The sequence below is a fragment of the Hydra viridissima genome, unplaced genomic scaffold, assembly GCF_058129835.1.
Source record: "Hydra viridissima isolate aposymbiotic clone 2 unplaced genomic scaffold, HvirCarnegie_v1 scaffold_3, whole genome shotgun sequence".
Taxonomy (NCBI): Eukaryota; Metazoa; Cnidaria; class Hydrozoa; order Anthoathecata; family Hydridae; genus Hydra; species Hydra viridissima.
In genome coordinates, this window is record NW_028324302.1 from 9,824,459 (window position 1) to 9,849,785 (window position 25,327).

Below are 25,327 nucleotides of genomic sequence, written 5' to 3' on the forward strand. Positions count from 1 at the left end.
TAGTATTGATAACACCAGTAATAATAAGGTAATCTGTGACGATTACTGTGACAGTACTGTATTGCAGTACACTTGAGTGTATTGCAGTACACTTGAGTGTACTGCAATACAGTACTATCACAATAATCGTCACATCTTACCTTATTATCACTGGTATTATCAATACTATAATTATTTATTATTATTATTATTATATTGGGCTCACCTATAACCATATATAGCATCAAGAGGAACACAACAAATCTGGGAACCTTCCTTTACTTTTTTATTGTAATGTTCAACTTTTTCTTTTGAATCAATTTTAACGGGGTGAAAATTGAGTCTACAATATTCATTAACAGACTTTTCTGCTTCATCAAAGTCTTTATAATTCTTTATGAAAATTTCCTCCATTTTTTAATCTTTTGAACTCTTATTTAAAACTCTTAACCCTTCTTTCTACAAAAACTTTATTCTAAAATAAAACTTGTTGTTTTAAGCATGCGCACTTAGCAAAACGAAAGTAAATTTTCAAAAATATTCTAAAAATAGATTTTCACTGTACCTATCAAAAAACGCATCCTTAGGTACAGTGAATTTTCACTTTACTTATAATTAACGCGTTTTTATTGCATGAAATTATGCGCCTTATCAAAATGTGATTTCACTACAAATGGCAGATCTGATGATAAAAGTTGTTAATAAGAAGACAGTAATTGCATTATTTTCCATCTATTCCTGAGATATAAATCTGTTTAAGTTTTAACACAAAGTTTCACTTGCCACATTTGATTTTGTTTAGAAGTAATTATTTTTAATAGTTATATGACATATGGTATGTTAATGCAAATGAAAAATTTACAATATTTTTAGAACATCATTTTAGCAGCTAAAATAAGAACAGTCTGCATCTACTTTAATCTCAAGTCTGAACTTAGTAAGCGTATACACATCATGAATTGATCAAAGTGTAGCTGATCGCAAAACCAATTTTATGTATTCAAATTTCATTTTAAGTTAAAATGCTGCTGGATTAAGAAAACGTTTTACAGTTTTACGAGGCTTATTCGAAACATTGTTTGGTGTTTTTCAAATTTGTCTATTTTTAACAGAAAAAAAAAAGTAGTGTTACTGTGTTATCTATATTATATAGGTATACTATATAGCATATAGCAGTCAGTCATGTTTTGGTTAAATGTGAAAATAACAAGTTGGTTTGTTTAGCTTACAAAATTAATTAATTCAAGTGTATTATTGCTATCGTCAAATAAAATATGTTAGATCTTAAAAATATGTTAGGACTATAAAATTATAGATGTTTTTAGATAAGTTGTGTTTGTATGTTAAATTAAAACTTCTAAAATTAAAAGTTACCTAAATATGACTATAATTTAAATTCAAGTAATTAATATTGTCTATTACAAATGTGATGATTTATTATATTGGGTATACTGTAAAAGTAATAAAAGCCTGATATTCAGATCAATGTGCAAGTTAAGGATATGTTTATTTAAAACAGCAGTTTTTTGTTATTTTGTAATTATTCTTTTATAGAAAAAATACAGCTATTTTTGATTGTATCATAGTTATTACTATCATAGTAAAAAAATTACAACCCTTTTTTATATATCATTACATCCCAAAGTCTTGGATATGTAAAAATTATTAAATATAACTGGACTAAAATTGTTTGATCGTCACTGCAGTTGAGGTGACATCTGATTAAACCATGGTTTAGAGCTCAAATCCAACTGAACCTTAGATTCAGTTTGATTTTGATCCTAATTATTGATAAACCAAGTTTAAGAAAAGTTGGAAACCATAATGTTTAATACTCATGCATGAGTTTTTAACTAGTTTGTGTTCAGTTAAGTAGCATCTCCAAAAAAGAATGGTTTTAAGTAGACAACAAAGAAAACTCCACATAGTTTGATTGCTTAATGAACAAAAATAGGTTAGTAACAATAATTTTGTTAGTTACGATGTAGGTTACTATATATATATATTTATATATATATATATATATTTATATATGCGTGTGTATATATATATGTGTATATATAAATATATGTATACATATATATATTTATATATATATATATATTTATAAATGCGTGTGTATATATACGTGTATATATAAATACATGTATGTATATATACACGTATAGTATATATACATACATATATTTATATATACACAAAATTATTGTGATATATGTGTATATATATATATATATATATATATATATATATATATATATATATATACATATATCGCAATAATTTCGTTAGTTAGGATCTAAGTTAATAAATATATATACATACATATATATATATATATATATATATATATATATATATATATATATATATATATATATATATATATATATATAAATTAGCAAAAATACTTATCTAATTTTTTCTTTGACAGCTTGTTTTACCATCAGTAGGTTCATCAGGAAGTCTGATGAACCTAGTGATGGTGAAAGATAAGTTTATGAATATATAAGGTTAATATATAACATGTTAACTAATGATTAATTTGTTAACCTTCCTGATTACTTATTGATGGTGAAACAAGTTGTGGAAGAAAAAATTAGATAAGCGTTTTTACTAATTTATTACTGCTCTGCTCTTTAAGAGCATTGAGCACTTTTTTTATAGAATACACTAACAGTTTATATATATATATATATATATATATATATATATATATATATATATATATATATATATATATTAAGGCGGGTCATACTTTTTTTTTTTTTTTGGCTATAGCATAAAAAGTTGTTCTATTGGTCCAAAATCTAGGGACCATAAGATTTTTTAAATTTTAACCTCAGTAAGTACTTGCAACTTGTAGTTGAAAATGAGGAAATAATGTGAAAACGTATATCAATTTTATAAAGGCATATTCTTATTAGTGTTCACTACGTTTAGTTTATATTATATTCGCTGGTACATGAAATGAGATTAGATAAGTCTAAGTAACCGTAAATTAATCATACATTACCTTAACTCAACCAAAAGTAATCCTAGCATATCGTAAATTTACCCTCATCAAACCCTGTATTACGGTAATATATCGCGAGGTTAGAATTATTTTGTTCTATCTCCATGTTTAAATGTTGGGAGAAAGTTTTTGATTTTTTCTAAAAGTAAAAATTGTTTAAAGTTTTAGCTTTTATTTTTAAAGAAATAATAACTTATCTTTAAATAATTTATGTTTAAGCAATTTATTTAGAAAAAAAATAAAAAAATAATGCGTATTTTAAAAGTTATTATTATTAACTAAAATTAATAACTCATTTTCTCCTAACTTTTAAAATTGGAGATAGAACAAAATAATTCTAACCTCGCGATATGTGTTTAACATGTTCTGTTTTATATTTTATATTGTTTAGAAAAAGTGATAATTTATTCTTGCTACAACAGGGTTTATTTCAATCAGTTGTTTATAATTAATCTTTTCTAATTGTTATCTGATATTGTTTGGACAAGTTGGTTTCCATTGTATTGAGTATTAATAAATGGCGTCCGTCAGCACAAGACTTTGGACTAAACACTCAGTCCTGGGCCAGCCTGCAGTTATAAAAAAAAATCAACTTCCTACATCTAGTGATGTTTACAGACTGTGTGACTACTACTTAAAGTACAATAAATATGATTGTATGCAGAAGAGAGTGACAGCTGTAGCACATGAAGTTGTAAGTATCTACAACACTGCGAGTATCCCAGTAATTGACACAAAGAGTGTAGTCAATCGTGTAAAGAAATTGATTGATAAAGTTAAGGGTCTTGCTAAATATCCCAGTTCTAAGAAGACATCCATCAACTACCAAGACTGTTTGAAATCATTACAAACTGTATTTGATATATGTACTTGTAAATGTGTTGACAGCGGTATACAAGAGAATTTGCAATGTATTTGTCCACTGTCGCATAAAATACCTCCAACAGAATGGTCTTTCTGGTTGGACCAAAAAACTGAAAGGAAAATGTATATAGGTGCTATAGATATAAAAGCTACAGGTAAGTTGCAGAAGAAAGAAATGAGAGCAGTCAAACGTTTAAAATTTGAGCGCAATCAGAAAATAAAACATGAGACAAAAATAAATTATATCTACAACAACATGAGTGATGATGCTGATGATGATGGTGGTGAGGACGTAGAACTTCAACTAAACATGGGTAATGAAGTTCTTGATTGTGAAATTTCCAGTGGTGAATCTGATGATGGTGTTGCAGCACCCAGAAACATGAAACAGTATCCGGAGTTGTGCAAAGCTTTGGACAGATTCAAGATTAGTAACAGAGAAGCTTGTCTTGTAGTGAATGCAGTGCTAAAAGATATGAAGCTATTGTCGGCAGAAACTGCAATAGATCCTGCAAAACTTAGACGTCAGAGAGGTCTTTGGCAGCAGAAACAAGTTTCTAAGCATGCTGCCGAGATGCAAGAACTAGTTTGTATTGGATTTGATGGGAAGAAAGACTTAACTTTTATTGAGAAGTCTGGCATACGTAGAAGCATAAAGGAAGAACATTATGTTATTGTATCATTTCCAAACAATAACTACATTGATCATGTAATGCCAGAAACAGGTAAAGCAGCTGACGTTGCAAATAAGATATTATCGATAATTGCAAATACAAATTCAGCAAGTACGCTACAAGCAGTTGTTTATGACGGTACAGTAACCAATACAGGCAAACGAAATGGTGTGATTCGAAAATTAGAGAAAGGCGTTGCAAGACCACTGCAATGGCTTGTTTGCCTGTTGCATACTAATGAACTACCATTTCGGAAATAGATTTCTGCTATTGATGGAGGATGTACAAGAGGTCCTAGTAGTTCAAGTGGTGTAATTATGAGTGCGCTAGACTTTGATCCCAAGGATTTACCAATTTCAAAGTTTAAAGCTATGTTAGGAAAAGTGGTTGAGATTAATGATGAGGTTAAGAACAGTCTAAGTACAGATCAAAAATATCTTCTTAGAGCATGCTTAGCAGTGCAGCAAGGTTATACAAATAGTGATGAAATTAGGTTTTTACAGAACGCAATGCCAGGAAATTTAAACCATGCTAGGTGGCTGACAAAAGCCAACAGAATTTTGAGATTGTATATGTCAAAAGAAGTCTGTTCCCCATCACTATACAAAATTGCACGCTTTATAGTAAATGTTTACGCTCCTTCATGGTTCAATATCAAGAGTCATCCTTCTTGCGCTGATGGTGCAAAGAACTTTTTTTACTTGCTGAAGCAGTGTCATGAGCTTGGAGCAGAAGATTGGAAAATATTAGAGCCTGTGTTGCAGAACAACAACTACTTTGCCCACTCCGAAAACATTCTTCTTTCTGGTGTTTGTGACAATGATGATTCTGTGCGACATTTCTGTTGTGAAAAAATAATTAAATTGAGAAGTACTTTGTGTAGTTCTTCTGTGCGTGTTTTTGATAAGTCAAGTATCAAGCTAAACGCCAATGCTTTGACTTACGTTGATATGATTGACTGGACTACAGCTAACCTCACACCACCACCGTTGCTAGCAGCTATTGAGAATGAAAAACTTCAACACCGTCAGTTTGATTTCATTTTTGGTATACCCTGTCACTCTCAGGCAGTTGAGCGTGCTATCCAAGATATCTCTGCAGCAAGCTCAACCGTTTTTGGGCATGAATCGCGACATGGAATGATTTTACAGTGTACTGCATCAAGAACAGAACTACCTAGTGTTAGCTGTAAATCAGACTTTTTGTAAATTACGTTTGATTACATTGTTTCATTGAACTAATAATATCTAGAACTTCACCATTTAAGTGAATTTTATGTTTCGACGTCGATAACACCCCCTTATCGTTGACAGGGCCGAAATTAAGGAGGTGCATCTTTTTTTTTACTTTTTTTATAGTAAGCAAAAAATGCTTATACACCCCCAAAAAAATACTTTTTTGCGCTAGCCATGGATATGGCCTTTGTATCATATTAAGTGCTTGATTAATTTCTTATATTTTTAGCTATAAGCCTTTAAAGGGTAAATCTTTGCGGTAAAGTTGCAAGTACAAGACACCTGTTGTTTTAAATGTTTTTGGCCTTTTTACAATAACTAGCACCTAGAGCAACTTTTTAGACCATAGCCAGGTTAGCAACTCTAAAAAAAAAAAGTATGACCCGCCCTATATATATATATATATATATATATATATATATATATATATATATATATATATATATATATATATATATATATATATATATATATATATATATATATATATATATATATATATATATATATACACACAGGGTGTCTGCCAATATTTTAAGTTGGATTTCCCTGGTTTTTCCCTGATATTTACCTATTTATCGTTTAGAAAAATGCTCTTCAACTGCAAAAATATAAACAATAATACAACCCACATTAAATATATCAAGAGAAGTTCATAAAACTATCTGCCAAATAAACTTTTAGATTACGTGTACTATATACAACTTATTTAAGTTATATAAGTTTGATAAAGACTCATTTTTCCTGATTTTTCTAAAATTTAACCTAATTTCTCTGATAATCTCATGATTTTTTTGAAGATATCCGAATTCCCTGGCATTTCCCTGATTTGGCAGACATCCTGTATATATTTATATGCAGATCTTGCGTATAAAGACCACTTAGCAACATTGCAACATAACATAACAAGAATTTAATTTGATCTAAAGTTATTAGTCACAGCAACAAAGCTAAATAAAATTGACAAAGTATGTATGATGAATTTAGCAATTAGTATGTAACATAACAATGTTTTGTTACATATGCTATGTTATTATTAACAATAACATAAGTTATTTTTAACATATTTATCTTAACTAAAACTACTTGATTACTCACAAACTTAATCAAGTTATGATCAAGGTTTTGTGTTTAAATAATCGCTATTAATAAATGTTTAAATAATCGCTATTATTTAAAAAATTGTAGAATTTTATAAAAAACTTCAAATATTTAAAGAAACACCACCAAAAATTTATGCAGCCGAAAAACGCAGATGGTCCAAAAATGTATCTGGCAAAAATGCAGATAGTCCAATTTTGTTTTACGCGGAGATTGCAGATAAGCCAATTTTGTTTTATACGGAGAAAGCAGATATGCCAAATTTGATTTCCGCGGAGATTGCAGATAGTCCGATTTTGCGCGGAGCTATCGATATAAAAAAAAATATTTTCTAAACTTTTTAAGAAAAGCGCTTGACCGCCTAAAATATTGTTCAGGGTGACAACTTAAAATTAAAAAATTTTAGTGAAGGCGCATTTTTTGATTAACAATCCTTATGTTTTTATGTAAGTTACGTTCATTGAATAGTAGTTTTTTATACAAAAATTGAATAAAAATAATTTTGACTTTTGGCACACCGTGGCCCACTGTGCATTCTGGGGCTTTCCAATATGGCGATTTTGGCATTAATTTTGATATTAGAGATGCGCTATCCATTTATTATAGAGATCAGTGATTTTAGGATTATTTTACCAAGGGTCTGCGTCTCGAAATCGTATTCTTGAAACGAGACGAGAAATTTCCCGGAAAAAAATAACGAGACAGAGGAAATGAATTTTCCCGGAATAAAGTTTAAACCGGGACATAATTTTTTTTTTTTCGGAATTTAAAAACTGTGTCCCGGATAATAGATCTGTTCCCAGTTAGGTTGCCGTAAACCTATTACATTGCATTCTGGTACTGCTTAAGGGGGTGATAGTGATGGTTAGCAGATAAAAGTGGTTAGCAGATAAAAGTATCGCTCAAAAGACGATCAAAGTCCACTTGCTAATTTAATATAATTGATGCGTAAATTATTCCGATAGTAAAAAAAACGTGTAGTAAAAAAAACTAAATTCACAACCTTTTTTTTAATGTTCAGCCGAGAAGCAAACTTGTTTTCAACTTTTTCACTAAATAATACTGATTTAGATACTAATGAAAATAAAAATTTTGATTATAAAACATCCAATGAGCAAGTTCAAGAAAAAAAGGATTCTTATGATAAAGTTGTTACAGAAGTAAATAACAATGTTGTTCAGACCCAGAATAAAATGAAAAAAATATTATGCTTCAAAACAACTGAAAGGATGCAAATCATTTTCATTTAAAATAGGGGACCAAGTTTTAGTAAGAAATTACAGAAAAAGTTGCAAAGGAAGTCAGATGGAGCATGATCGGCTGGGACCTGGAATCATTTCAGAAATAAAACAAACTGGTGCTCTTTTAACTGGTAATGGTAAAGTTTGGAAAAAATCTGTTGCTTTATCTAAAATCAAGCCTTATTTATCAGAAAAACAAGAATTGTGCACCCTATTGATTTTAAAAGAGCATGATTTCTTTTTTGTTTGTTTCATCTGTCAATTTATTATAATTATCTAGTGAATAATTCTAATTATAACCCTTTAAAAAATATAGCGTTGATTCGATGTTGATTTGGTGTTTCTTTTCAACATTGATTTCATATTGATTTACTGTCCAAAATGTTAGCCACTTATCAACGTTGATATGTTGTATAAAACAAACGTTGATTAAACGTTGCTTATCAACGTTAAATCAACAATTATCGATTTAGTTGTTTTGCTAATAATTTACTTAATAATATGGTTATAATAATATTTAATAACTTAATAATATTTAATAACTTACTGTTGGAAATAGGATGATGGCAAAAAATTTGGGGAAATTTAAACAAACTGTTGAACGGACATCGATTAATTCAAAACAAACTCAGAAGAATTATGAAAAAAAGTAAGCATTGCGTGATCAAAGAGCTTGTTTTTTAACATATTTTCAAAATTTTACATATTTACAAATTTTTGCTTTTAAATTTTTGATTAAAAAATGGAAACTTTTTCTTGTTTTTTCTTAACAAAAAGTTATAGACGGTTCAGCATTTGCTCGAAGGTTCAGCATTTGCAACGTGGTTCGTCTTTAAAACTTTTCGGTTGTGCCGTGTTCCAGATTGTCTTAGGAATTCTGAAATTCCCAAATGGCATTCGATAACTTTTGCATCATGATGCTGCCTTATAATCGCATCTAAAATCAAATTGCAGAAATTATTGCAAATTATTACATAAGCAAATGACTGACTGGGATAAACAAATCTATTAAGTATAAGATGAGTTATTGAGACAATTTTTTAGGAATTAGTGAAAGTGCTACAGTTATGCTGGTGTTAAAATTGTATGGAGGCCTAAAATTGCCTGTATCTCTTCCTCCTTTTTTTTTTACATTGGGGCGGAACAAACTTTAGCTAAAAAAAATCAATAAAACTTTTCTTACCACTATCAATTGATAAAGTGTGTATGTTTTAAAATTTGTTTTAAACAAACCACCAGAGACATTAAAACAGGCCCCAGCTTCCTCACTCATCAACAGCTTTCCAATAGCAAAGGCTGATTTATATGCAGAACAACCTCCACTTCGGCTAAGGACATTCAACTAGTAATTAAAAGAAAAAACAGAAACGGTTGAAGTTTAAATAAGAAATATAAGCAAAAAATTCAAATTACAAGAATCTCCAATATTTATTTTAGTGCATACCCAGCAAGCACACAACGTTAAAACAACGTTGAAATAACGTTGATCAACGTTATTTCAACGTTGTGTGCTTGCTGGGTATTAATTGAGCTGTTACCAACCAAATATCAACTCACCACTCTACCCTTGAAAACATTGTTAGCCTTCACCTTTTCTTTAAGTAAATCAACATCAGATTTTGTTAGGCACCTTTCAAAAATGGTATCTGATGGCACAGGGCAAGGAGTATTTAATAATGTTGTGACTTGCTGTTGCAATAACTTATCAATCTACAAAAGGTAAGAAAATACATTCCACATGTTAAATAATGTTCTTCATATAGATTACTTCAACCCTTTATTAGTACCTTCTTTGCTTCTGGGTTGATAAAGGACCTAAACTAGCCAATAAAATCAGATTTTGATTAACTCCTGACATTGGCACTGGCCGCTTGCAGCCCTTTCAGAAGTAAATTTGTTTAAAAAAATAATAATAAGATAACCAACAACAGCTGTAATCCTTAGCATTAAAAAAAAAAACAACTGTAATTGTACCTTTTTATCTATCTTTGCCATCCAATTCAAGACAACTTTTTGAAAATCTCAAAGTATAATGTAAATTTTTTTTAGAAAAAGAAACCTTCATTCGTTTATCAATATAAAATAAATAAATTAGCAAATATATATGGAACGCCATTTAACACATAAAAAAAAAAAAGAAAAAAAAAAGAAAAGCTGTACATTCTTAAAAAGTTATTTACCATGACTAGACAACTTTTTTTGTCTCCTATCCTCTTCTTCTGACTGAAAGGTTTTAGCACTATTTTCTATCTGGGTACATATATGTACATATATATATATATATAAAATGTACATGTACATATATGTACATGTATATATATATAAAACTTTTTGTTATAGTAACACTTATAACAAAATATTATCTTCAGCTTTGATTTATGGAAATGAAAATAAAACAAATGTTAAAAACAGTTTATAAACAGGATAGACATTTGGTTATTTTTGTATCAAAAGCAATATTTACACTTTTTGTAGCAATTCACTTGATGACAATTTCAGTTTGCTTGTAACTTCATTGTTTGCTTTCGAGAAGTCAATAGTATTTTCAACTACTGGAAAGTTAGTTGCCTCTTTGCTTAAACATGGAGTTGATATTGGTTTCAATATCAATATCAACATCAATATCAATATATATATTTCGTGTTAAGGATGTTACAAAAAACACAGGTCATTGCAAATAGTAATTCACTAATAAAACGCAATGACCTAAATAATATAAAGAAAAGATAAGAGAAAAACATAAGAAATAAACTAGTCACATAGTAAAAATAGAACTTTACAAAAATTTATAAGTAACACTTATAAAACAGACTTTTAAAAGAATTAAAATATAGGTCAAATAGTTATTCAGAATTTCTATAATTCATTAAGGAAATGAATGTTTATTTTATCATAACATTGTTTTTAATTTTAATTAAAATAATTAACCTGATACTTTTGGAATCAAGTTCATTCTACTTTGGTTATCAGAACTCATTAAATGATGTCTTTTAAATTCTTTTAGTTCCTCATCACTAACTTCCACATCATCATCACTATCACAAAATGCCATTGTCATCTTTCTCCTTTAATATATAATTTTAAAAAAACTTTAATTGCATGCTATGGATAATTTATAATTTTACAGGACTAGATAAGAAAGTGAAAACTTTTCTTTTTTTAGAAAAACATATTTTAGGGAGCTTTACTTCTGCTTTGTTCTTCTCTTCTCTTCTGTGTCAATTTCAATGTTTGAAGTGTCTGCTGCCTTTTCCAAGTGTGTTTGAGCTTCTTCATAGAAATCTATACACAGATATACTCTCAACATACAGTACACAATATTAAGGTCTAGTTCAATTATTTTATCTGGTGTTAATAGTTAATTCCAAGCTGTGGTGTATAAAACCCTAGCAGGGTATATCTGCCAATCAGAGGTTGGTGCCTGCAAACTATTGACAGCCTTTCTAATTGCAGAGGAACTTTTAAATGGGGGCCAGAAGCTTTCCCATCGTTTTTCATCCAACCTTAGGCTATCACTTCAACTTCTTTAATATTTCCATTTGTAAATTCAACAATGGCAAATGACATTTCATTAGTCTTCTATTTGATTCTAAACAAAGTTATATAAAAAAAAGTTATGCAAAATATACAATAAGAAACACTATACAAAAGACTAGCTACAACAATTTCATTAAGAACTTTATATCTTCAGATAGCAGATTATATATATATATATATATATATATATATATATATATATATATATATATATATATATATATATATCTGGTATCAATCTAAAGAAAAATACTGTTAAATTATATATAATGTAGACATTTACAACAGAAGCAAAGACTGTATCAGCAATAAAAAAAATGTCAGTTTTTAATACAAGCAGTTATTGATCACAGGCAATATCACAATGTCTCAGCACAAAAAAAGCATAACCACCTTTTTGAATAGGTATCATCAAGCCTTTATTAAAAAGCTCATTTTTATTTACATGTATTGTTTTTAAGTTGGTTAATGAATCTACATAACAAACATCTAAATCCAATGCACAGTGGGCCAGGTGGTAGACAAAACCTCAAAAAAAAAAAAATTCAAAATACTTCCAACTATTTAGTATATTATGTATATAAGAGCATAATGTATGGTTTAAAACATTTGTAGTTTGATATTACATCATAAATGTACAATTATCACTTACAATTGAATATATTTAGAAATTTATTTCCTAATTTTTATAATAAATATATCATGTATAACTATAACAACGAATAACTTTTAAATTATTTAACATATGCGAAATTAATTGACACATTATTGAAATTTAATTTTATTTAATTTTATTATAAAAAATACCAAAACAAATACCAAGGTTTTGTATCAAACTCACAGTTTGATTGTGAAATTTAAAAATAAGATTCTTATTTATAATATTAAAATGTTATTTTAAAAGTGGCGCATATAGTTTAGAACCTGCTGGAACAGCTTATTAATGTTAAAATAAGTTAATACAATATATGTACAGCCTGTTGGTGCTGTTTAATTCTGCTCTTAGCTGCCCCTTTAGGTTTGGTAAACATTTTCAAAAAAAAAAAAAAATTTGGTCGTGAAATGCTATTTGCGACAAACCTATTTTTTTGGTTTTAGTCAATATTAGGTGCATTGCTTATTATACTGGCCTAATTAAATGTAGCTGAAATGAAAATAATGGCCATATTCATGCTATATTAGTTTAAAGTGGTTGAAGTAATAATGCTTAAACTATTTTTTTTGTAGTTAATATGAAGATAAGTGATGTCCATAAACGTATACGGCATGATCAACTAAAGCCTAGTGATAAATCATTCTCTTTGTCTGTAAAAGCTATTCTAGTCTCTATGAACTTGGGTTCTACTGGATGTGCTGCGTTTTTAAAAGTATATCAAAAGAAATGGAAGGATGCAAACCGGGGAAATAAAAAGTTTGAGAGTAAAAAAAAAAATTGGTTGGCTCAGGACTTTAAATCTATATAAGTAATGATATATCTGAGTCTGAGAATTCTAGTAAATATCATAAGATTGGTGAAAAACCAAGTTGCTCCTTTGAAGATGCATCTGAAAAAACTAAAAGAAGAAGACTTAATGATGTTATAAATAATTTTACTACTGATGAGTTGCTCCACTCAGCAAGGCTTAAATTAAGAAATGAGTTCAATTATGAGGCTGCCAAGCAAATTGCTGAGATATCAGAACCTTCTTGTCAATTTAAAAAGTATACACCTAATGGAGGTCTGGCATTAATTATAGATGATGGCATGTCAAGATCAACTTACCAACTTATCAGAAATGGAGCTGAAAAGCGTGACTGCTATTTATCCTTCATACAGCAACAAAAGATTGTCCAAAGCTAACTGCTATCCAGAGAACATCTTCGTTGATGATTATTCAGCACAAGTACCACTACAAGAATTACTAAAGCATACAGTAAAAAGACTGGGAGGTGCAAACTCCTGTGATCAGCACAATGCTGGATGGTTTGACCCGGTTGACCTTGCGTTGAAAGGCCGGGTTTGATGAGGCCACTGGGCTAAGTGTGTACAGCAAGTGAGTAGTGAGGAATCTGGAGATCGTAACTTAAAAAAAGAAGAATCTCTGTTCATTACCTGCTTAGCACCACTAGAACTTAGTGGGTTCTGCAATAAAAAAAAAGTTCTATTATGGCGTAATGACAAGCCATCATCTACTGCATATTGTCGTCTAATAAGATTTTCTTTTCAAAAAGAAAGCAAAGCTGTTGTCCTAGAAGAAGCAAAATATTTAGAATCTGAAATAGAAAAATGTGGTATTTTTAATGTTACTTTTGCTGGAAAAGAACTGGTTGTCAAAAGTATTATTGAACTGACCATGATTGATGGCAAAATTCAAACTATTCTGTCTGATGTGACTAATTCAACTCAATTTTGCTCTGTGTGTGGTACGTCTCCAAAAAAAAAATGAATAACTTAGTAATGGTGCTGAAATTGGACAATGCTAGTAATTTAGAACTGAAATATGGTCTTTCTAGCCTGCATTCCTGGATTTGGTTTTTTGAGATGGTATTACATATTGGATATAAGCTGGAAACTCAAAAGTGGCAGTCTAGAGCTATTGAAGATGAGGAAAATGTTAAACAAGTGAAGAAACGTATCCAGACAGAATTTATGAATCAGATGGGACTGGTTGTGGATTTCCCAAAAAGTGGAGGATCTGGTAAGTAAAATTACATAAATACTTGTATATAAATCATCAGGTTAACTATCACATATATGCAATTTGTAGGCAGGGCCGCCGAGAGCCTTCAAGCCGCCCGGGACAAAACCTTTTTTGGCGCCCTTATAGATTTCGCTTCATATATATACTTAGCATAGAAGCAAAATAGTACATTATGCCTTTATAGCTACTTTAACTTTATTTCATTTTTTGCTAACTAACCGCAGCATAAACAATTCCTAACTTAAATAAAATTTTTGAGCTTTTTTCGAGGCAAAATTATAAATTACTTCATCATATCACAATGATTTCGCGAGATCATTTTCAATAGACAAGATCATAAGATTTGAAAGTCGCTCTTGTCCCATGGTGGCTCTGAAATAGTTTTTTATAATCTTAAGTTTACTAAAACATCTTTCACCCTCTGCAATGGATATTGGTATTGTGTGAAAAATGATTAATTTCGAAAATATTCGTAAATTGCTTCGAAAATAATATATATATATATATATATATATATATATATAGACCTATATATTTCTACTAAATCACCTTCAAATCAGTATTTTGATTAGTAGCTTTGTAAAACCAACGTTATTCTTGGAGCATTTGTTTATTTTTTTCACATTCTTTTACCCTTTTGGAAGCCAATGCCCTATTTTGGGCACCAGAAAGTTTTTTACGATTCATTATTAACAGTTACTGTAAATAGCCATACGCATCAATAAAATAATAGCTTGTCAACAACACAAACTCATCAAAAAATTATAAACTCAATCTCAAAAAGCTAATGTCATATATCAATATTTCAATAGTTAAATATAAATCTTAAACATGAATTACCATAAATAAGTTGATCGTAAAGAGTTGAAAAATATTTACTATTACTTTCTAAATTCTGAATAGAATTATTTCTAAATTGTATTCACAGTTTGTTATTTTTTCGAGGCATTAAAAATAATGATATAACGCGAGTAATATATACATTTCAATTATGGCATTTTAAGATTAAAAAAACTATTTTTATTTTACTTTGGCATCTGTCGCCCCATCGACATCTGCCGCCCGGGACAAACTGTCCCTTTGGCCCCCCCCCCCCTCTCGGCGGCCCTGTTTGTAGGTACCAGTAATGATGGAAACACCGCCCGACGAGCCTTTGCAGACTATCAATCAACTGCGAAAATTTTGAAAGTAGATGAATTTCTTTTATTTTATTTTTACATCATTCTAGTCACTTTATCATCTGGATTTGAAATTGATACTTTCAAATTTAAAGAGTTTTGTATTACTGCTCTTAAACGTTACATATCTAAGTATTCCTGGTATTACAGTGTGGAACTACAAACAATCAATTTATTTTTAATGTAATATACATAAACTACTGAAATTACAGAAACAGATCAAGTAACATATGTTGTGTAAGTATACCAAGAATTATTCAAATTGTTCTCCTTTTCAGTCCACTGTCAATGATAATCGATGACACCATGATTGTATGGCGGCACGAATCGTTTCTATAGGAATTTTTTCCATTCGCGGATCATCATTCGTTTCATGGAGGCCAAGTTGTGATGTTGTTTAGCATTGACCTTGGACTCCAAAATACCCCACACGCAAAAATAAAGTGGATTCAGTCGGGAGAGGACGGAAGCCACTCATTCTTTGCAATAAACTTAGGGCAATTCTGTTGGAGCCATTCTTGCATTGGTTTAGCTGTATGAGCTGGTGCTGAATCCTGTTGAAAACACTAGTCTCCATTGGGATATAACAAATTGGCTTCTGGTTTCAAAATTGCTTTCAGGACACTCTCTTGATAAGATACTGCATTAATTTTGGTGCCACGTTCGATAAAGACCAATGGCAATTTTCCTTTGCTACACACTGCTGCCCATACCATCACTGAACTTCGATTCTGATACCGCTGAACTGTTCTTGAAGACTGAGGTATGTCCTTTAATGATGTTGACCACACGACATTGTTTTTAGCATTAAAACTTTGTTCCATCACGAATAACTTTTCATTAGAAAAGATAATGTTCTGTACTGCACAATGACCATACTGACGTAACAACGTTTTGCATCTTTGCAACCTGGCCAGCTTTTGATTTGCAGTCAATCTATGAACTTTATGCTTGCGATAAGGCTTCAATCCAAGGTCTAACTTCAATAACTCCCTCATCGACTCCCTGGGTACTCCTTCCTCCTGAGCCAATTTTCGCGCTGACCTTTCAGGGTTCCTCCGAATTTTCTCGCGTATTCGTTTAATACGATCTGGGGTTCGAACTGTTCTTGGACGACCCGACCTTTCACGGTCTTCAACACCACCAGTTTCACGCAACCGTTGGATAGTTCGATAAACACATCTCTCAGTATTTCCATGTACCTTTACTAATTTGAATATTTCAGCACCCGTAAGTCCTTTCTCATAATGTCGTTGAATCAACAAACGATGAACATTCATAATGGCTACAATAGAAAGAACAAACCCAGTTACTATTGACAAATTCAGTTACAATTGATAAGCATCATTGTACAGTTAAAATTGTACTAAACTGATACAAAACTGATAAAAAATTTAATGATAAACACTTGTAAATAATGAAATATGGGAGACCGGAAAGTATGCACATTGATTACTGACAGAACTTTCCGGTCACCCTGTACATGTTACAATCAGCACACAAAATTTTAGTTCATGGCCATGCCATCATTGCTAGACAGTACTTGCCATTTGGACTGATGTCAGAGGAGGTCTAAGAAGCCCGCAACAATTATTTAAAAAAGTTTAGGGAAGATTTCAGTAGAAAGACTTCTAGAATAGATAAAAATCGCGACCTGGTTAACAGACTACTTGTATCTAGTGATCCTGCCATAACATCGTTAAGAAAAGGTCATTTAAAAAATGGTAAGAGTTTAAAAAAATCCCCAGTGAAATTCTGGCTTTGCTGAGGGAATCAGCTCAACCTTCTTCTTATTCTTTGTAGCTTAACACAATTAGTTTGATTTTTGAAAAAAAGTTTGATTTAAAAAAAAAAAGTTTTACTAAGCCTATTAATTGTAATTTTGTTATTAAAAGTTAAAGTATTCTTGATAAAAATAAATATCATTTTATATATAATAATGACTATTTATATATCTAAATGGGTTTGGAGAGCAATTGGGTAATAGTTAGGTTTTGTCCACCATGTCCCATATACCTGGCCCAATGTGCGATGTCTCAAAATAATCTGGGAAAAATTTTCTAGTTGAACAAGGATTTAGTGCTTTACATTTTACATCTACCAAAACCTCCTCTCCTTGTTTTGAATAAAATAGACTTTGTCTCGCACATTTGATTTAATCTTGTCATTTGCCATTCTGAAAGGAACTTTTTTACCATTCCTTTCTTAAAGAAAAATATCTAACTTTTTTCTCTCATCCAGTTTTTAACTATCTGGATAACTGTCTGATGTGATTTTTGTACCATTCTTTTCATTTGACCTAAAAAGCTTTCAAATGGGAAAGATGATAGATGATTTAGACTCTCCCCAAAGTTAACACAATCAACAGCTAAATGAATCATGCTATGAACATTGTATGTCACAAAGATTTCCCCATACAAAATTTGCACTTCTCTAACAAACCAACTAAGTAATTGTTTAGCGTAGGCCACTAATACTTTATTTTGCACCATTCTATCAGAAAGCAGTATGCGCATAGAAGTTGAGAGGGAAATAAACAAGTCATAATTACTTTTATTTACTTTTCAATTTAACAAAACAGGTCCAGCATAGAGAAGAAAGAATCAAAACTCTGTTGCTTTCCATTTACCAAGCTCATTTAAAGAGCGTGGTCTAGGCTGAAAATTGGATGGTGTATAACTTTGTAAATTTATCAGTTCATTTGAAATATTGTCTTTAATAGATTGACTTCTTCTAATGCATCTAGGGCCTTTACACCAGTTCATTATAAGTTTTTTAACCACCCCAAGACATGTAAGGTGCATATAGTCTAGTGGGAATCCAATTATCATTGGAAAATATAATTTTACAAGTGGAGAAAGATTCTCAAGTTGATGACCTTCTTTATATAAATTATTTTTAAAATCCACATCAGTACAAAGAGAAGCAGTTGTTTCCAATAATCTTACACCATGCTTTTGTGTGCCAACTACCATGCATCTTTCACAGCTATGGTAGCCACTATGCCCTATAATGCATTTTACAAATGCTCTTGCAGGTGCATCACAAATAAAAGCTTTAACAGTCACATACAGCTGTTTATATCCATTACTTTGCAAGTCTTTCATTTCAAGAATAAAATCGCTAGGGTAATCATCTAAACATGTTGGTTTTCCCTGACCATACCAAATTGCAACAGTATATGGTCCTTTCCTACTAATTGTAATTAATATAGGCCAAATTGAAGTTTTTTTACTATTGTATATAGGTGCACCATCAATATTTACAATTATATCAAGCTTTTCTGCAATTTTAACTGATACAGACATAAAATACTCAATGGCATTCTTAACACCAAGATATACATAATCACCTCCACTAACACAAACTACATCAACTTTTTGAAGAGACTTTTGTAATGTCTGTCTGCATCTTGGTAGAAATGGAGTAAATTAGCTTAAGTGATTTAAAAGCGCATTTAAAGCATCATCTTTTATGTGGTATTTTAATGACCACTCATGTAAAAAATCTTTCGGTGTAGTTTGAGGATCAATATATATGTACAAACTATCTGTATCTGCAATATCATCAGCATCACTATAACTTGATTCCGATTTACTTAAGTAATCTTCAATTTCACTTTTTGGTGAGGTGATTGAAGATATTTCTTTATCACTGCTCACATCTTCAGATATATCAGAAATATTTTTATTGGTTGAAGATAGAGGCTCACAGTTCTCTTGTCCAATATCACACTCTTCAAGATAATATTTTATTCTTTTTTCTGAATCTCTTTTCTCTTTCATATAACCTCTCATGTATAGACTTCTGTCACGTTTTGGCATTTTTATCTTATTTTCCAATAACCTTGAAGGAGAAAATTAAAAGAAATCTTTAGATGAATGATTTTTATAGCTGGTATTATATATCCATTTATTTTTCTTTCAAATTGGTCAATATATTTGAATTGTTTGTTAAAGCTAATTTAAATGGTACAATAGAGAAAACAAAGAGTAGATGAAAATATGTTTTTATCTGCATTCATCTAACTTTCTAACCATGTTTGGAAAATCAAATTAGGAATTTAGCGTTTGAACACTTTTTAAATATAACTTATTGGCAACGTGTTCAAACTCTTGACTCTTAATACAACAAAAAAGTTATCTAAATGTGCTTGTGACTGCAAGTGATTTAATCACATATTTTTCATAAAACAAAAGCTTACATTGATATTTTATCATGCCATATTTTTAAACATAACTTTTAAATTTGTCCTTAAGGACAATAGCTAGGTACTTTGATAAAAAATTCAATATAGTAATACAATTACAAAACTTATACTGTTACATAGAGCTTAATGAGAGCTATCCAATGACGCCTCATTTGTCTGTCTATGTTAATTATGACGGAAGTTATGATTTTTTTTCCGCGTGTAAAAGTGGTAATTTCTGCTATAGAAAATTAAGAAAAACCGTGACCAATATTTTGTGTTACTGGCACTAAAAACTGCATAACTAAAAAACCGATTGAGATAATGTAATAAAATTTTAAACAATGATTCATCATTATTAGATCTTTATTTTATTACATTTTTTATAGATCAAATAGCTTATTTTCATCTTATCAGATAAGAAAAAAAAAAAGGGGTAGGGGTGAATTTTGACGAGGGTGCATTTTAAAAATTAATAGTTCACAAACTAAGTGCAAAGAAGACTAATTTTTCTAAGGTATATGACTCATTACATAAACTTTATGTTTAAGGTACAAATTACTTGTCTGCTCAAAGGAGGCTCATATAAATATTAATTATTAATATAATACTGAAAATCTTTTAAAATGGAGTAAAATTGACAACAACAAAGTTAAACACAATTAATCATAAAAAATAATACATTCAAAAGAACAAAAAAATTGAAATGCATAACTAAAATAAAATACTATGGTAAACATTTGTCTAATATTTAAATACCGGTAACTAAATGCAGAACCTGAATCAATAGAAAACTAAATCACCAAGAGCAACGTCAGCCAAGAGGCTATCTACTGGTATTTTAAAGTCTTCTGCATCATCTTCTTCTTCATCCTCTTTCCAATATGCAATTCTAAAACTTACAGTTTTTCCAGCAACAGGTGGTAACTTCATAACTATTCTTCCCTTATAAGCTACATCATTCCCCTCTTCATTCCATAAATGTTCAAATCTAGCTCCTTCAATTTTAACTGGATCCTCATTTAACATTTCTAATAATTTGACCCTTTGGTATTCTGAGAGCGAAGAGAAAATGGAATTATGTACAATATCTAAACTATTTTCTAAAATGAGTTTTTTAATATCTCTAGCTAATCTATTTCTCTGTTCCATTTCTCTCTTCTGACCTTTTTCTTTTAACCGTAACTTTTCTAACTCTTCTCCTCTCAACCTTCTTTCTTTACTTTGTTTTCTTGAAACTGCACCCCTAAATATACAAAATTTAACTATTTTTTCTTGCTCTTTTTTTGTATTATTACACAGCCAGTCCAGAGATTTGTTCACCTTAACCTTTGTCTTGCCATCTAAAAATGAAATTTCAGCATTGGGCGTTCTGCAAGTAAGAAAGTCTATCATGCCAAGAGTTCTCTCAGCCCAAGTATTATTAACAGGGACACTACCTGCCTTATCTTGCATTGACTGGGACGGTGTAGAGAGTTCACCGGTCAAGTACCTTGACAGCTGCCTTTTTAAAACTGTCACTGTAGCATTAGCTATCATTTTTAAAACAGAAAGCAATTGCTCCAAATACTTCCCTTCAATAATGCGTAATGCAACCAATGTCTCATCAGAAATCAGTGGGCAACCAAATGCATCTAACTGTGACGACAATAGAAATTCCGGCTGATCACAAATTATTTCCACAACCTTAATTGCAGACTTGAGATACTCAGCCTAAAAAGAAGTTATTTTTTATTAGAAGTTGTTTTTTTAGATCATAAATAAATACATGCATTAAATGTTTAAATTACATTGTAAGAATAAAAAAAAATTACATACCAATTCAAAATGATTTCTTTGTTTTTCCTCTGCATAAAAAAGGGCCATCCAAGGTCCTGTTAAGAACTTGCCCCAGAGTCCAAGCGCTTGTAGATGGGTCATTATCTCCTCATTCTTGAAATCTCTTAGTAGAGATGTCCTCAGTAAAGTCGTGTTGTTGCAGTACTTCTCCAGATAGTTGACTATTAACTGTCTGTGCCTAAAAACAGTGTCAAACAGAATAAAACAAATTATGCATTTGCTATTGGAAAATCAAGTGCATGGACTAGATAGTTGAATACCAATTGTCAGTACCTGTATACAATGCCAGCTGAACAAAACAGTATGTGCAATCGGTTGCCAACATACCTTGGAAAAGTACTGCAAGATAATCCACTTTGCTTGAGAAAGGATTTAAATGCATGCGGATCTCCTTTGGCCTTGTATCTGAAGTACAGTAATGCAGACTTAAAATATAGCAAGCAATTAAACTCTGATTTTATAAAAAAAAAGTAACAATATGTAGTTTGTTTACATTATTTGGATCAAATACATAATTCAAACACTGACCTTAACTTTGAAATGCTGTACAAAAGATTTGCAGCTCTGCAATCTGACCCATAAGTGGTACTGGGTATTGTATCATTCAGCTTTTGAAGAGCTTTTCTGGTCTCACTGGCTATTCCATCAAGTGGATGCAGATGACAGTTTAACTCTAACAGCTCTTTTTCTAGTATACTGTTTAGCTTTACAACTGCTGCGTGGTTAACCGAGGCCCTGTCTGTCAGTGTTGACATTATTTTGCCCATTAGTTTTTTCCTTACATCAGCAATCTCTAATTTATAATATGCTGCATATGTGTTGGCTAAATCCTCAATGGTATCAGTAATGTGTTTTACATAGTCCTCTGCCTTGCCTCCTGGTAATTCAGTGATGCTGGTTGTAAGGATTTGTTGCTTAGTAGCAAAATGAATTTGATTTATGTGACTGCCCTTAATTGTTGTTGCATCAAATGCTAATGTCGCAACATCAGCATTTATTATTGTTTCTGCCACTTGTAGCAGAGCAATTACTCCCATTTCTCTGGACATCTGCGCAATCGTTGAAAGATTGGGCAGATCTTGAGGCTTCAAACTCAGGTTACCAAGAGTCGCACATGACATGATCACTTTAGTTATGGCATCTACAGGCACATTGCTTTCAAGACAATGGTAAACAACCAGACGCACTGAGGCATTGTAACTTCTCTTTTCTTTTGTAAAAATTGAACCTTTTTCAATTTGATTGATGTCGCAGTTTAGATGGTCTATGGTAGCATCATTTTCTTTCAATGCTAAGTCTTGAGCTCTAAGTCTTTTTTTTTAAATCTAAAATAGTAAATTCTAATGTCAGGATCTTCTTCTTACAACTTTTATTTTCTTTAACCAAACTTTTGCATTTGTGGTTCAACTTTTTCAAAGATTTTGTTAAAGATATAACATTAGCTTCAAGTTTTTGGGTCTTTAACTGATATTTTGAGATCCGGCTTGAGGTTCTTTTAATTAGTTGGTTCACTCTCTTAACTTGAAATGTCTTACTGATCGTTGTTTTCTCTTTTTTTACTGTTTTGATCACTGTCTTAAGCTTTTTGTTTTGAGTAAGTAAGGCTTTATTACAAAGTTTCCTTTTGTCAGAGGAATGACATTCTCTGTCAATCCTTGTCTTTAATGGAGACGCAGAAGGAGGTGTCTTCGGCTGAACAGGGAGAAGTGATGTCCTGGCTAGTGGAAACTTGAAGTCTTCACTTAAAAAAACAACTATCCTATCCCAGCTATAATGTATGTGTCTTTTAAAACACTGGATTTTTTCATTAACTCTCAGAATTGATAGTGTTAATGATGAAACTTTACACTCATTTTTATTAAATTGCTGAATTAAATATTTCGCTGTTTCTCTAGCATTTCTGTTCTGTTGTAAAAAAACATTGTACACAAAACCATTTGAAAGTATTTTATCCTTGTGGGAACCGAGAAGATCTTCAAAGTCTTCTGCCTTTTTCATTATTTTCTCCATGTCACAAAAACTAGTTATTGTAAAAAACTGAAATAAAAAAAAGTGATTTTATATATTTAACAATTAACAAGGCAACTTAATAAAAACAAAGAAAAACTACTAAGTATTAATTTTTAAATAAATCTTTGAATTAGCAACTAATGTACAATAAATAAGACATTGCTATTTCAATTATATTATTATTGATTTATTAATTATTATGCCATTTAAGCTAAGCACAAATTACTACACTTTATTATCATTATAACTAAGTAAAAAAATTGTCAAATTTCATGAAATTAGTATTCAACCATATTTTGAAAAAATAACAATAGTCGTTTAAGAAACTTGTGTTTAAAACATTTATTCTAAATTGGATTGTGCAACACCACAAATGCCCATTATCGGTATAAATAATAGGTTACTTGTGGGTAAATTCGTTGGGAAGCTTTTATTTTTAAAATTGGGTAATTTATTTACATAAAAAATACATAAAAGTAAATTAAATACATATATGCTCATGCATATTTAATTAAAAAATGACTATCTAGCACAAAAAGCAAAAAATCTCGAAAATAAAAACTTACCTTGTTTTGAAAATCGAATTTTTCACTAACAACACGCTGGATGAAGATATTCCAAGTTATTTATAAAAAGATTAAGTATTCAATGTTGAAATACAAACAAGCTTATTTTAAAATCTAGAGAATTTAAAGAGCAGTCTGGTTTTAAAAAAACACACTATCCAGAGAAGACTAAAAATCGGGTTTATATCACTGATCTATATAATAACTGGATAGCGCATCTCCTAAGAAAATAGCGTAATTTTTGAAGCCAAAATATTTTCGCCAGCGCCATATTGGGAGGACCCACGGAGAAAAATTATTTAGTTAAAATATTGAAAGGTGAACAAGCTATTTTTTTATTTTGATGGTTTAACTTTATATTTTTTTATATTTAACATAGATTGAATGTAAGGAAAGTTATTATTATTTTTTTTTCAAATAATGGTAATTATTTTTTAGTAAAATAATTACAATATTCATTATATAAATGTCTGGAGAAAGTTCCAAAAAGCGAGGGACACAGTGTGTTGCATTTGGTTGCAGTAAAAGAAAACATAGCGACAGTAAAAGAAGTGATAGCGATGGAATCTCTGATGATGAATCATCTTTAAAACGAAAGTTTCCTAGAACATTTCATAGGTGACTTTCTTAATTACTTTTAAAAATAAAAATATTTTAAAATTTATTGACCTCTGTTAGTTTGCTTGCAATGTGAAGAAATGGATTTAAATAATATCAGTTATGCAAAAAGTATAACAAACTTAATAAAATATCAAATGTTATTTTTCCTACTAATTTTATTCAGATTTCCTTCAAACACTGAAAAAAGAAAAGAATGGACCATCAAAATACACCGTCAAGAATGGAGTCCGAGTAGTAGCAGTTTGATATGTTCTGATCATTTTTTAGAAAAAGATATTGACAGAACTGGACAAACTGTTAGATTAAAAGAAAATTCTTTTCCTAAAAGATTTAAAAAATTTCCAGACTACTTAAAAAAGGTATATAATCAATTATGTTTTAATGTATTGTACAGGTTTGTTTGATATGTACCTTTTAGTTCTTAGTTGCCCTATGCAGTGTGCTAGAGGGTTTATAACACAACTGTATAGTAAGCAGCTAAAACATATAATAACCATTTTGCTATTGTATGCTTTTATTTTATAAATGCTGCATGAACTATTAGCTAAGCTCTGTGAGTAAACACAACTTAGAGGTTCCTTCTAGTTTGATATAAA

The 25,327-nt window shown here is 30.5% G+C and overlaps 3 protein-coding genes and 1 pseudogene across 4 annotated transcripts; all 4 read right to left on the reverse strand.

Annotated features, from left to right (window-relative positions):
* Positions 1-8,777: 8,777 nt before the first annotated feature.
* On the reverse strand, positions 8,778-14,445 carry LOC149890941 (uncharacterized). Its single transcript, XM_090082000.1, has 9 exons — positions 13,410-14,445; positions 12,041-12,175; positions 11,299-11,699; positions 11,039-11,175; positions 10,291-10,437; positions 10,085-10,131; positions 9,668-9,820; positions 9,305-9,452; positions 8,778-9,059 (listed from the first exon to the last, which is right to left on the reverse strand). Exons 3-9 carry the CDS (start codon positions 11,415-11,417, stop codon positions 8,899-8,901), a joined length of 912 nt encoding a protein of 303 aa, XP_089938126.1. The 5' UTR covers positions 11,418-11,699; positions 12,041-12,175; positions 13,410-14,445; the 3' UTR covers positions 8,778-8,898.
* Positions 14,446-16,072: 1,627 nt separating this feature from the next.
* On the reverse strand, positions 16,073-16,786 carry LOC149890942 (uncharacterized). The gene has a single exon (XM_090082001.1). It carries the CDS (start codon positions 16,784-16,786, stop codon positions 16,073-16,075), a length of 714 nt encoding a protein of 237 aa, XP_089938127.1.
* A 1,323-nt stretch (positions 16,787-18,109) lies between these two features.
* On the reverse strand, positions 18,110-19,330 carry LOC149890943 (uncharacterized; annotated as a pseudogene).
* Positions 19,331-20,202: 872 nt separating this feature from the next.
* On the reverse strand, positions 20,203-24,353 carry LOC145190545 (uncharacterized). 2 transcript variants are annotated; one of them, XM_090082105.1, is made up of 5 exons: positions 24,111-24,353; positions 22,063-23,571; positions 21,808-21,939; positions 21,514-21,712; positions 20,203-21,408 (listed from the first exon to the last, which is right to left on the reverse strand). In XM_090082105.1, the coding sequence occupies exons 2-5, from the start codon at positions 22,653-22,655 to the stop codon at positions 20,479-20,481; spliced, it is 1,854 nt and encodes a 617-aa protein (XP_089938231.1). In that variant the 5' UTR covers positions 22,656-23,571; positions 24,111-24,353; the 3' UTR covers positions 20,203-20,478. The 2 variants fall into 2 exon arrangements, with proteins under 2 accessions (XP_089938231.1, XP_089938232.1); XM_090082106.1 differs by having other exon boundaries at positions 21,862-21,939; positions 24,111-24,238.
* Positions 24,354-25,327: the final 974 nt, after the last annotated feature.